The sequence below is a fragment of the Equus asinus genome, chromosome 12, assembly GCF_041296235.1.
Source record: "Equus asinus isolate D_3611 breed Donkey chromosome 12, EquAss-T2T_v2, whole genome shotgun sequence".
NCBI classification, from domain to species: Eukaryota; Metazoa; Chordata; class Mammalia; order Perissodactyla; family Equidae; genus Equus; species Equus asinus.
Window position 1 is genome coordinate 21,889,092 of NC_091801.1, and position 14,600 is coordinate 21,903,691.

Sequence of the window (14,600 nt, forward strand, 5' to 3'; positions counted from 1 at the left end):
AGGGAACACCATTCTCAATGATGGTATATATTTTAATTTCACTCCACACTGTGCTCAAATTGTCAGTGGGACAATCTGGTGGAAAGAAATTAACTTTAAGAAATCCCCAGCACGTAAACCTTCTGTGGTCCAATCAAGCCTTTTCTTCTCTCTCTTTCTCTATGTGGAATTGTATCCTGACACCAAATTTTAGGCACTAAAATGCGTAAGACTCTTTGAAGGGATCTGTTGTCTGAAAGAATAACTATTTGAAATATGAAGTTTATTAGATTGAGCAAGCCACTAGGTGCATTTCCATCCCTCTTTCTCTGGAACTGACAAGCAGTAGTAGAAGACTGCATTAGAAGCAGAAGCAGTAGTAGAAGTGATAGTAGAAGAGCCTGAGGCAGTGAACGGACAATGCATCACTTCCGGGGACAGTGATACTATTTACTGAATGATGTGGATTGTATCTCAAGTTAGAAATGACAGCAACTAACTGGTTCTAAAAACAAAGTGTCTGGATACCAAGAGGAATAATGATGTAACCTGCCAGTAAGTATAACTAATGTTAGCATAATGGCATCATCTACCAGGGGGGTGCAGATGGAAAGTTTAGATATAAAATGCCAATAAAGGAGAGTTCTGATCAGACAATGACACAAACGTGACACTCACGGAGAGTAGTATTTGGACGGCACTGTGGATGACCTCCAGGTACTGGAAGTCGACGATGCAGCCTGTGACGGAGACGTACGTGTAATCGTCCATCATGCCATGGGCTGATGGAGGCAGCACTCTCCGGACACAGCCAGGTCCGTGTTCCCGCCACCATGACCGGTGTACAGAGATGTTGAATGTCATTAGGTCTGTATCCTAAGTGAGGAGGAGACAAGAGGGTAAAAAGAGACAATCGTATCACATCACATCTTTGATTTTCACCTTAGGAAGAATCAGGATGAATAAAGTTGTTGAAACGACTTAAATATCAAGTGAAAAGTAACAAAAGGCAAAACCAAAAATGGCTGTGCATATCACATGCCTAAAGTACTGGGTTATAATTGTTCAGTGTTGAGACACAGTCCTTTGAATAATAATATTTTAACGTTAGCACACATCAAAAATCCAGAGATGAGGCCCTCTACTTATGTTCATTTAAAAAATTATTTTGTTCATTTTGAAACTTTTTGTCTGCATTTTCTTGTTGCTTTACCATCATTGACATCACCAATATGGGCTAACAATTATTGAGTGCTTTATTGCATAGGAGACATCATTCTAAGCACTTTTCTTCCAAGCACTTTTTATGTATTATATCCTTTAATGTTCACATAGGTACTGTTATTAAACCAATTTACAGTGGGATGAATAATAGTCCCTGCAGAAGATCTTTACGTCCTAGTCCCTGGAAACTGTGAATTTCATCTTCTATGGCAATAAAAGATGTTGCAGATGTGATTAAATTAAGGGTCATGAGATGGGAGGATTATACTGGATTATCTGAGTGGGCCCTAGACACAATCACAGGTCTCCTTAGAGAGGGAGACAGAGGGAGATTAGACACAAGAAGAAGAGAAGGTGGTGCGACTACAGAGATTGGAGTGACGTGGGCATGAGCATCCAAGGAATGTTGGCAGTCACGAGAAGCTGGACGAGGCAGGAAGGATTCTCCCCTAAAGCGCCAGAGGGAGCATGGCCCTGCCAACACCTTGACTACTGCCCCCTGGTGTGACTGATTTCAGACTTCTAGCCTCCAGAACCATGCGAGACTAAATGTTTGTTGTTTAAGACACCAGGTTTCTGGTAATTTTATATACCAGCCATAAGGCACTAACACAAGTGTGGAAAGTAAGTCACAGAGAGGTAAAATAAACTGCCCAATTTAGCTAATGAATAAATTAAATAACTTGCCTATCTAGTGGTAGACCCAGAACTTGATCCTATGCAGTCTGTACTTTCAGCTATGATGCTGTGTTACTATCCCAGTACCTACTGTGTTCTCACTCCCAATCCCTTCCAATTCCTTATTTCTGGAAGGGAGATAGGTCCTTCCACCTCAGTTGTTTCCAGAAAATATACTCCTAGCCAGGGCAAAAGAACAAAGAAGGCAATCCTCCACATTTATATAGCAAAGCAAGCTTTCAGAGATCTTAGGAGAGACCACAGCCAAGTGTTTAATCCTCAAGAGAGGCCCTTTAGTATTAGTGAAGTGTCAGTCATGAAGAACTAAGATCATAATGTTTTTGTCACAACAGTAGACTGAAAAGAATAGATATGGAACCAGGCTCTTGACTCCCAAACAAACTAAAGATTATAGCTGCCCCTGTGGAGAAGGAAGAAAGATATGTGAGGATGGAGAGAGGGCAAAGGGGCCTGTGGACCAGGACACTGGAGCTTCAGGGAAGCTGTGGACACAGACGCAGGGTCAACTCTTGTTAATTTCTCAGCCATGACTGAGCAAATTCTATTGTCACTAGTGCCAGGGGGACATGATGGAGTGGGCACTGTAACGCCATCTTTATCAGAGGCCCAGGGGCTGCCCCATGATTGTGCAACACAAATGATGCTCATTTCCACCTCAGTAGGGTGAGGACAGTCCCTACCTCAGTGGTGTAGGACACTCCTATGTGCCAGAAATTGAGTTTGGAACTGTGAAAACATAGAGGAAGCTGGTATAAAATGGAAAGCCCTTGAAGTTATAAGTGGCTTAGACTGAAAATAACCAGTTTGAGAGCTCCCTGAGCAAGGACAGTGGGGAAACTCTCCCCTGTTATTCTCTGCTGTATATATGTATGTCAATCACAAGGTTAGAAACATTTCCAGTTCATGTGAGTAAGCCAAGTTACTCTATGGTTTAGATTTGCCTCAGCTAAAGAAATCTGAAGTACCATTATAAGTATGCCTCAGATTATATCAATAATAAAACATTTTACATAGTTTTCTTTTCTTGGTGGTTGATTTGTTACATGTATCTTTCAGTTACCTTCACAGATATAGCACTTCATTGATAATAAAACATTTTGCATCTTTTTTTTTTTTTGGTTGTTGGTTTGCTACATGTATCATTTGCAGTTAGCCTCAGAAGGAAAAATATTATAGAAAAATAATTGCTCTAGCTAGTGAATTCAGTTTAACACATGGCAATTTACCTGCAGGCAAACTGCACACTGACTGCTCCCTTTCCTGGCCGTCAGATTTAATCTCTTACAGTTCGTCTTGATCACCACAGAAAAACTATTATTTCCCATTTTAATAGAGTTCATTCGGTTCAGGATGAACTAGCATAATCTCAAAATTCATAGCAATTTCTATTCTTTAAGCATTTTTACCCAGTGGCCTTTTCTATTGCAGGATTGCAAGTTCCTTTCAATGTGATTTTGACTAAAATTTATATTACATAAATAAAACAAAAGTATATTTGTGAACTAATGATATATATTCATTACACTCATAAAATCTCTCAGTGTAGTTCTCAATTTGTTGGCATTGAAACCAGTGGATAGTTAGCCATTAATGATTAGGTAGCTAGTAACTAAAGTTTTTTAGGCAATTATTAATCATAGTCTTTAGTTGTTCACTCACCCATTGTTAGCTGTGCTGCTTATTTTTAAGTCATGAAGACAGGCAGTATATTATCTGACTCCCACTAGGTTCCTCAGAGATAACATCTCCATGATGCTTGGGTCACCATGGTAACAGATGCCAAAGTTATTTTTCAGGAACTAACAGTTACCCCTGTCTGGTTCAGGCCAGTCCAGACTACCAACCCACCATCTGGGCCTTCATAGGTGTCCAATAGGTGAACTCCTGATGTCAGGGAACCGGAATCACCCTCAGATCATGCTAACATCACCATTTGGTGAACATTTGTCTATGAAAAGCCATGAAGCCTGACTACACTTGCACAGATCATCAATTACCTCACTTCTTACCTCCAATAATCTATTCCCACACTTCAGATCACCCTGCCCCTCTACTTCATAAATATCCCTAATCCCCATTTCTTGGGAGGCGTATTTGAGATTTGTTTTCCCGTCTCCTCACGCGGCTGCCTCGTAAATAAACGCTTTCTCTGCTGCAAGCTCATTGTCTAGGTGATTGGCTTTCCATGTGACAGGCAAAATGAACCTGGTTTAGTAACAGCACTATAACATGTTTATAAACTGTACTATTCTTTGCAATTACTGTATTAAATTTTGAATGAGAACATCAATAGTATCAAATTATACTTAAAGTTCAAACACCTTACTTAAATTTTGCATAAAATTTTATCTTAAGTTTGTGTCTGATTTCTGGCTCCTTTAGTAGTCAGATTTCAAACATTTAAAGAAAACTTAACACATGATAACTTAATTTCTCATATGAGGCATGTCAGAGGAAATGCAACATGGAAAACTGCAATCTTTTTTTTATAAAGAAAAATAAATAAATACAGAAGATTACTTATTTTTTTGAAGCTTTTTGTTACCATACCAAAGCCTGTAGTTTTGAAATATGTGGGTTAATGCTAAATCATAGATCCGCCAAGTAGTCTTAAAAATAATTTTGAGTAACTCAAATGTCGTTTTTCTTTCACTTCTTGGAATTAGGCTATTATGTGATAATTTAAGCACACCATGGTTAAGAACATTGACAACTGATATCCTCACCATTTTCTCTAGAATTTAAAAGATATAAACAATGGTATTTGTATTTATGCAAGTGTCTGTGTTTACTGAGGACAGTTTGTAGAACAAGGAAGAGGAAAGCAAGGAGAAGAGAAACATGAAATCAAAGCAGAAGAGCTTGAGAGGTGGGAGGAAAGCCTGGAAAGAAAGCATGTCAGGACCAACAGAAGAGAGAATTTCAGGGAAGTGGGCAATGCCTTTGATTCAAAATCTTGTAAAAAAAAGACCATTGAATTTGCTGATTGGTGAGGCAAGGGGGACCTTACAAAGGGCAATGCCAGGAGAGTGCTGGGAGTGAAAAACTGGATTTCAAGGAATTGAGGGGACCAAAAAGAGAGAATTTGGTGTGTTTTTTTCCATGAAGTTTGGGAGTCAAGGTAGTAAGAACGTAGGGTGGTGGCTTCAAGTGTGGGCAAGGAGGACAAGAGTCAATATGTGGGGAACCAGATGTCAGCTGTATCTGCTCAGACTCACCAAGTTATGATTTAAAAGAAAATTATTACAGAATATCTGCTTCCCCTCTAATATCTATTCAAGTAAATATTAAACGTGTAAAAGTTCTTTCATTTCGTTGGTGTGAATTTCAAACTTGTTTCCATTTTCTTCAAATACTTGAATAAAAAAAAGTAATTTCCAGAATTCTTTGAAATGCTGTTGATTAACTATATGTGGACATGTCTGCCCACATTCTCTTCATAGTAGGTAAGCATAGCCACAGTATTGGAATCGCTCACATCCTAAAAAATTCAATATTCACTTCTTTAGAGTATATCACTATACAATTTCTCATTAATCAAGGAGTTAGTCTCTGTCTTCTTTGTTCTTTTAATCATCTGCTTTTCTTGGTATGTGTCTAATTTAACTTTAGATTTAATTTAACTTTAATTTAACTCTCTATTTCTAGAAATGGACTCCCAAATACAAATACTACTCATTTTTTTCCTTCTCCTTAGTTATGGTTAAAAGGGTCATTGAATCCATATTTATATGACTATGTACTTTCTTTGTCTTTTCACTTTCTTTGTTCATAAGTCAGCCCACCTGGAAATAAAAATGTGGCCTTGGAGAGAAATCCACAAGTATTTAAGGAAATAGATTTTGCTCAATTTTAAAGAGTTAGCTTTGGATTTATATTTATATAATAGAACTCATGTCAGTCGAAACTTCTTTTGAAATACTTGTTCATCTCAGAATATGATTTAGAAAAGTTAAACCAACTTTTTTACATCTCTAATTATTTTCTTTTCACCGAAGCACTAAACTCTTCAGAGAGTATTGTAGATTTATATAATAAAGGACAAACACAGCGCTGCTGGGTAGTGAGGTTTAAGTGTTTGGAGACCATAATACAAAGATTTAGCACCAGTTCAAATATGTCAGCAATTATATACTATTTTCCTGCATGAAAAGCAGCTCTTATGGAGAGGCTTAAAAGATATTTAAGCTTCCACTGGGAAGTGTTTCCTATTTGCTGTGGCTTTCTTGAAGAATCTTTCCCACAAGCCATGAGGAAGTCAAATTCATTTAGGCCTCCGCCATTGGGATCGAATATAAAGAGCAGTCTGCAGAGTGAGGAGAGGCCATAGATCACTTTGTTTTCCTGTTTCCCATCTTTACAACTACGACTTGCTGGAATCAAGACTTTTGTCTTCATTCCAGAGCTTAATTCCCTAGATTGGACCACTTCAGGACACAACAGAGTCTCATCCATCTATTCAACAGATAGTTATAGAGTTTCTAATATAAGCTAGGCATTGGGATTCAAAAGCGAACATAAAAGATGTTATTCTTGCCCTTGTATATTCTCCATTAGAATGTATATTCTAATGGAGAAGACAGGTAACAAAGTAAACAAGTAGGTAGACAAAAGTAATTATACTCTGTGAAAACTAATATAAATAAAATGATGAATGAGGTCAGGGAAGGCTTCTCTCATAGTTGATATTTGGGCTAAGATCTGCTAGATAAGAAAGAACTAGACATGTGAAGATTTGGGAAAAGAGTGTTGCATGCAAACAGACCTGCAAGTGCAAAGATCATGAGATGGCAAAGAGGTCTAAATACTCCAGGGACTGATTAAAGGCCCACATAGCTGGAGTGAAGCTGAGGTGAGGATAAGAGTGGTGTAAAAAAGAAGACGTAAGAAACAAGCCATGATAAAAAGTCTGGATTTTTCAAAGTCCAGTTGACAAGGCAACTGCTTTCCATCTTGCAAAAGATCATTCTAAGAATTGTATAGAGAATAGATTTGACTGGGGCAAAAGTGGAAGCCAGTTAGGTGGTTATTGTAGCAGGTAAGGTGACTGGGATAAAGGTAGAGCAGTAGAGAGAGGCAGAACAGAGAGGTGAGATGTTTTGGAGGCAGAACAGCATGTGGAGATGACAGGAAGAGATAAATGAAGGATGACTCAAGTTTCTGATTGAGCATGCAGGCTCCCACCAGCTGTGACCCATCGGCAGAATAATTATAGCAGCTGGAGAGGGGGCACCCTGACCCTGTAAAGGGAGAAAGGATGGAGCAGTGTAACAGAAGAAGAGACAGTTATAAGGTCAAAGAAAAGAAATATAAATACTGTGATTTGGAAAACAGAATCTACTGCTCTTCCCGTTGGTAACATACATTTAAGTAATATATTTTACCATGCGTTTCTTTTTACCTTAGAAGTAAGAAAATATTGCCCATTATCAATTAACTCTAAGAATGATGAAATCAGTTCATTTAAATTTCTTCCTGATGTTACCTAAACAGCTTTTATGATCATGTTCTGAGTTTTGGCTCTAGTCCATTCAGTCATACTGTTAATTATATAATTTTCATGAAAATGTATAATATTTGTGTCCATTAATTTTGTTCTGATTTTTTAATTCATTCAGTTCAATATCTTAGTCCTATAGTAAACAGCACTTTAAAAAATAACTCTGTTGCTGAGTCTTTCATTTATATTCATATCTGGATTAGCTGAATTTTAGAATTAGTACAGTTTTAGTCTGTAAGTGTATATATTCATTGCTTTAGCTAAAGGATTAATATAAGCTCTATTCCCTCAGTCTTTGAAGGTTTGGTACTATATGCATGGCATCTTATACATGCAAATAAAATTGTATTGCTACCAAAAAAATATACTGCAATGATAAAATAAAACTGGAAATATCAAAATGCACTCATGATTTGAAATGATTATGTAGAGTGTGTGTGTGGTGTGTGTGTATGAGAGAGATCTCTGTCCACTGAAATGGCTGAGAAACAATGTTACCCCAGTAGCAATGAATACCTCTGATTCACACTGCGTAATATGATTTCCCAGTAAAAAGAACCAAAGTTATTCCCTGGAGAAATGGTAAACCCAGGTGCAGTGCAAGGAAGGAACAAGGAGAGTGCAAAATATACTAGAAAGCAAGAAAATTTTCAAAAATTCGTGAGTCATGTTAAAAGGATGTAGGAGTCAGTAGAAAGAATCTATCACTGGCTAAAGTTGAGATAATTTGAATCTTAAAAAGAATAATGAATGAGGCAAACCAAAACACGTTGAATCAATGAAAATCTGTGATTTCATAATGCTCAAAAAAGAAAGACAGAAAAACTCGTTAATATTGAAAGTAGCTATTTAAACAACACCTTCTTTGTGCTTTCTACTCAATTTTTCTGTGAATTGCTCTAAAAAAATGAAGTTTATTAATTATAAAGAACAACCTCACTTCAAAAATGAGTAATTAAAGGAAAAAATTAAGCATTTATTTTTCCTTTCCAGTAGGAATTCTACATCAAGATAACCAAGTTGATGAGGTAAAGCGCTACACTATTGATGAATGTCAGGCAATAAATATAGTAGGAAGGGAAGAATGTTTTTAAAGAAAAACCACAATTTTGCCAGTTCAAATTAAATTATTTGATTCTTTTAAGGATTAGCAATTGGTATAAAGAAAATTAAGTAAATAATGAATTCATGTACTGTCAAAGTATATAACACAGATTTCTTTTTGGTATCAAGTAGTATTTACATAATAACAATAATAAAGATACCATATTTCAGAACTTTTGAAGTGTACATAAAATGATATTCAGGAAAAAATTTATAGCATGTAATGTTTATAGTAGGAAAAAAGGCTTAAAATTAATGAGCTAAGCATCCAGTTAAAAATTTTTAGAAGAATAATAAGTTAAGACTAAAGATGTTAGAAGAAAAGATGAATAGATATAGATTTAATTAACAAATATTTGTTATTTGCTTATGCTGTTCTGGGATGTGGAATTAATTCATGAACAAAACAGACAAAAATCTCTACTCCAGTGGAGCTAATAACTTAATATGGGAAGACAGATCATAAATATAACAAAAAGTTAAGTATATTTCATCTTAGAAGATGAGTGTTATTTAAAAAGAGTAGGGTAAGAACATCAGAAATACATAAAAGCAGAAATTAATTTAAAAGAAATCAAAGATCCAATAGAAATGATCAACAAAGCACAAACTTGGTTCTTTAAAAAAACTAATAAAATTAATAATAACAATAAAATTAATGACAACAAGCTTGAGTGATCAAGCTTGATAGTACTTGTCACTGTCCAGTTATGGCATGATGGTCAATCAACACAGGACAAGGGCAAGTCTTAGAATAATGTGGCAACATTTAGAAGTTATGATTCTGCAATTTTACCCCTCTGTATTTATCCTAGCTCATATACACCTGTAGACATACATAAGAGTGTTCATAGCAGCATTGTTTGCAATAGCAAAAACTTGGAAAAAACCTAAATGCATATCAAAAATTAATAAATTGGTATTCATGCAATCACATGCTATGTGAAGTAGAAACAAATTAACTAATCTTATGCATATTAAAAAGGATGGATATCTCAAACATAATGTGGACTAAAAGAATCAAATTGTAGAAAAAAGATTGTATGACAATAGTTATATAAAGTTTACAAAGTTGCACAACAATAAGATGTAGTTTTTAGGGATGCATATATTTAGTAACGCTTTAAAGAAATAATCATTTATAATAAATATTAAATGCAGAATATAGGGTGATAAAAGGGATGAAGGTGTAGTAAACAAGAAAAGTTTAACTGTGTTAGAAAAATTTTATTTCATTGGTGACAACACAAGTATTTGTTGACTTATTTCATTACTTTTTATTAAGTATTCCATACTGCTTGAAGATAAAAATTAAAATTAAAAAAATCCTTGCATTTCTCTTCATTCCAATTGCCGCTACCCTAGACTGGCCAACCGTTGTTTCTCTTCAAGACAATTGCAATGACCTCTAAATGCAAGTCCTGGCATCTCCTCTTGCTCTCTTATTTTTCTTATTACAACGAGAATAATATTTTTTAAACTTAAATGTGTTGATGTCACTAGTTGCTTAAAACACTTATGTGGTTTCCCACTGCCCAAAGAGAAAAGATAACTCCTTGGCATAGCTTGAAAGGTCTATCACTTCTCCAGACTCCTTGTTTCTCTTCTCTTCACACTCCCTGCTCTAGCCATACTCAACTTCTTTCCATTCTCCAAATGAACGGTTCTCTCTAACCTGTTGGACTTCACACACCCTCTTCCATCTCCGTAGAATATTGTCATTCACCCTCACCCTTCATCTCCATCCTCTGTGTCTACAGTCAACCCTTCCCCATCCTAACTACCTGGCTAACCTGTTTGTTTTTAGCTTTCAGCAGAGACATCACTTCCTCTGGAAAGTCATCCCTGGCCCCAGGAAAGTCTGGGCAATATAACCCCTTCTATATGCTCCTAAGTGCCCGGTTCTTCCACACAATTTTAGATCTTTGAGTGGGAAGACACATTACCTTTTTATCTGCTGGATTATAAATCAACTATAATCTGCACTGCTTTCCAATGCCAAGCTCACAACAACAGCTCAATTTATGTATAAAATATAGATATATATTTTATACTATATATACTATATATATATATAGTAGTTAAATGAGTGAATAAACCTAACTTCTGGGTCTTTGAGGCACAATCTCAATTGAGAAAATCTAAAGAAACAGAAAGCCACTCCACATCCATCAAAGTGCCTCTTATATTGCTAGTGGGAGTGTGAATTTGTGCAGCCACTTTGGAAAAAGGTTTGTGTTTCTACTGAAGCTAGATATGTGTATGCCTTATGACCTAGAGGTTCCACTCCTGACTTTGTAGCCAGGAGAGATGAATGCATATGTCCGCCAAAGACCTGTACAATTATGTTCTCAGCAGCTTTTAATAGCCAAAACCTGAAAGTGGTCCAAATGTCCATCAACAGTAGAATAGAGAAATAAATATGTTTTGTTCATACAATGGAAGTTGCACAGAAATGAGAAAGAACGGACTGCTGATACAATCAAGGACATGGTTGAATTTCATGGACATGCTGTTGAGTGAATGAGATCAGATCCAACAGAGTGCACACCATATGATTCCATTTCTATGGGGTCCTGGGAAAGGCAGGACTGATCTGTGGTGATGAAGCTGGAAAGTGACGATGGGTGCTGATGAGAGGAGGTTGTCACTGGAGGTGGGAATTATGTGGTGTTGGAAAACCATGTAATTTCTTCTAAACCACAAACCTTTATTCTATATGAAGAAAACTGGGGTTGCAGGGTTTTTCAAATTTATCTTTTCCCAGCTCCTTCATTTTGGAGTTGACATGAGTCTTAAAAGATGCATTTCTTAAGAAGTGTAAAGGTGGGGAGGAACAATAATCTTTCTCATGTGTAATTAAAATAATTGAGACTGTGCAAAATGAGGAGGAAAACAACCTTGGTCAAAGACCTAATTTCCTCCCTTAAATTAGCTTCTTGTGCTGTTTGATGCTGTTGGAAAGAACTGAACAGAAACACCCAGTTTCCTAATAATGACTCTAGAGAAATCATTAGTCCCATTAGAAGAAATGATGTGAATGAAGCTCACTCTTACTGTAGGGCCACCTTGAAGGACGGTGGGAGAAATACATTGAGAAGTTAACTAAAATCTGCAATTTGCTGGAAAACTTTTTCTTTTAAATATCAAACTCCCCTTTTCTTATCTGTGTTTATTTCTTAGTTGTTCAATCATTAGCCATATCTTCCTTTACGCTGGTTTGTCTACTTTTTTTTTATGCAGAGGAACAAGAACAAGGCTTTATTATAAATTATGGAGAAGACACAAGGGTTCTGGTAGGAAGACAGGGAGTCAGCTGTAGGTGGCAGGGCGTGTCCTGTCTGCTCCAGGACTGGAGGGAAACTGGCCGAGACCCTGTCTACTGTCCTGAGGACTGTGACCACTGGGACAGGGGATGAAGGGACCCAAATGGCAAGGCTGCTCTTCACTGTGCCCCCTGCAGAGGCAGGGCTGCCTGAAGTGGAGGTGGGGATATTCATGCCCCCTAAGGCACCTCGCTGGCAGTGGTGCTGGCCTTCAGCTAGAAGTAAGGCATCTCGTCCTGGGTGGGCCCCTGAAGAAGGGACAGTAGTGCCTCCAAACCCAGATTTCTTCCTAGTGCTGGGTCATGTGGTCACCATGTTGCGGGGAGGAGGGCCCCAGGTGTTCAGGTCCAAGCTACACCCGTAGCAGTGTGTGGTGTTCAGAGCCCGACTTGTCTGTGCTGTAATGCTGAGTGTGCCAAAGGAACGGATCAGATATGAGACAGCCTTTCTGCTTCCAAAGCCCTTAGGTGCCACCAAGATCTGCAACCTGAAGGGTGCTTGGCTTTTGCTGCCAAATGATGATTGTTGCTGCCTCATGCTGATTGTTGCTGCCTAATGGTGGGCCCAACCTTGGTCACAGTGCTCTGTGTGTTGGTGGCAGCTGCAAAGCCAGAGGTATGGGCTGTGCCAGAGGGGAATACAGTTGGGGTGGCAAAGGCTGGCCAGGTGCTGGTATGGTTGCTCAAGATGGAAGGTGTGGGTAACAAACCCCAAAAAGCTGCCTGTGTGGTGCTGCCAAAGGCTGGCCGACCTGGAGCAGAGGTTGGAGCCCAGACTGGGGCTGGAGCTGCCAGCGTTGCTTCCTGAAGAGAGCTGTGTATGGTGGTGGCTCCATGCTGCTGCCCATAAGGGGCCCCAGATATGGGCTGGGCCATGGCTCTAGGGTTATCAGGAAGTTAGGGAGTTGCGGTGGGGCTGCGGAACCTCAGTGCAGACAGGTTGGTGGTGACTGAGGCCGTAATGTCACTGGAAGACATCTAAAGGGCCTGGGCAGATAGGAAGATGCTCCCACTGGAGCCAGGGGGAGACTCTAAGAGGAGAGGCTGGGGAGGTGGCGTGGTGTCCCATGGGGGTGACCTCAGGGTCAGAAGCTGGCTGGGGAGCCAGGCCTGCAGATGTGCTGGTTGAAGGGCTGGAACTGGCAGCAGAAGTGATTGGCAGGCCAGTGGAGGGAGGGGCAATAGGATCAGTGATGGGAGAAGGGCTTGGTGAGTGGAGACAGGGGAGTCTATGCATATGGGTGAGGGGGATTCTGTTCTGGAGGTGCTGGGAGCTGCAGGGAAGGAAGAACTGGCATCTGCTGCAGCTGATACTGTGGCTGTGGGTTTCAAATGTCTTCCTCCCCCACCATTCAGAGGGGGCCCCCAGGTGGACTTCAACATGAAGGCGGAGGGGACACTGCAGCAGCTGCAGCGGCAGGTCAGTCAGATGTTGGGCTTCTAATTGCAGAATCTATGCCTGGTGCACAGACAGGAGCAGGGAGGGAGGGGTTTGGGGGTCTAGGGGACAGGTCAGCCCTGTCTGATCCTGGGGAGGAAGCAGGGGTCAGAACGGTGAATGGGCTGATTGCAGGGAGTGTGAAGAGGAGCCTGGAAGGGGCTCTGACAGGGAGTAGAGGGGACATGGTGAATGTGCTTCCTCTGAGACAAAGGATGCCCAGAGGTGGCCACTCCAGCAGTTTCCAGTATGGCCAGTGAGCCCAGGGTGACCTGGATCTTCCTGTGATTCTCTAGCTGTGGAGTCCTGCTGGGGGCTGGAGGGTCAGCTGGTGGAGGAGCAGTCCCTGCAGCAGGCAGGGGACAGAACAGGAAGGCCGTGTGGCACCACGGTCCCAGATGGCCTCAGTCTCGCCCCGCAGAGCACTGTTGATGGTCCGCAGTGCTGCTTCCTTCTCTGAGTCTAGGTCTTCCACGGTGACTCGAAAACCCACCTCAGGGTGTGGTGGCAGCCTTAGAGGATCCCCTGGCTTGTGTGGCCACAGAAGAATCTTGCTTTTGGGGGCCAGCACCTGTCGGGTGTGGGTGAGCAGTTCCTCTGGGTTTGTGTCTGCCCTGTTGTTTCCTCTGCATCCTTCCCATGCTGGGTCTTCCTCTGGGAAAGCCCCGAGGCTGCAGTGGGAGACCCATGGCCCTCCTCGCTCACTTTCTTGGAGGACCTCTGGGGCAGCCGAGTGTGGGATGTGGCAGGACGCTCCTCCTCTGCACTAGTGGGAACCCTCGGGTGGAGCTATGTGAGCTCCTGATGGTGTTTCGTTTGGGATGGGAGCTCAAACATGAGGTCTGGGATTTCTGGATGGATCTGTCTTCTGCGCTCGTGGTGTGGAGGTTTCTCTGCAGAGACCCAGGCCTGGCCACGAAGGAACAGAGGCCTCCCTGGACCCCCAGCAGCCTAAATGCAGACTATGCCTCCCCAGGGTTCTCAGGGTCCCTTCCCTGATTGTCCTCTCTCTTTCTGACTCGGGGGTCTTCCTTCTGCTTGGCCATTTCCTTCCTGCTCTCTCCAGTGGTCCTAATGCCATCTTCTCTGTGTTGGAGTCTTGGGCACACCTAGGTGTAGTGGGTGGCATCGGGATGACTCCCTGCTCCTGGACCACACAGAGAATGACTGTCCACAGCAGATGTTGAGCTACAGGACATCTCAGAGGTATGAGCAGATAGCATGGCCTTCCTCTAATGGCCAGGCCTGCAGACGGAGGTGAGGACCCCCAGAAAGGAGCCCAGGGTCTTCTAGATCAAGGCACATTGCCTTGGAGTTGCTATGAGAAATCG

General features: G+C 40.5%; 1 protein-coding gene across 2 annotated transcripts in view; it reads right to left on the reverse strand.

Moving 5' to 3' along the window:
* The window catches only part of NKAIN3 (sodium/potassium transporting ATPase interacting 3), a 600,276-nt gene that overhangs the window by 139,706 nt on the left and 445,970 nt on the right, over nt 1-14,600 (reverse strand). For both annotated transcript variants that reach the window (XM_044780225.2, XM_070481183.1), the window contains exon 4: nt 658-855. In XM_044780225.2, the coding sequence (XP_044636160.1) occupies nt 658-855 (198 nt within the window). The remainder of the gene's footprint in view (nt 1-657; nt 856-14,600) is intronic.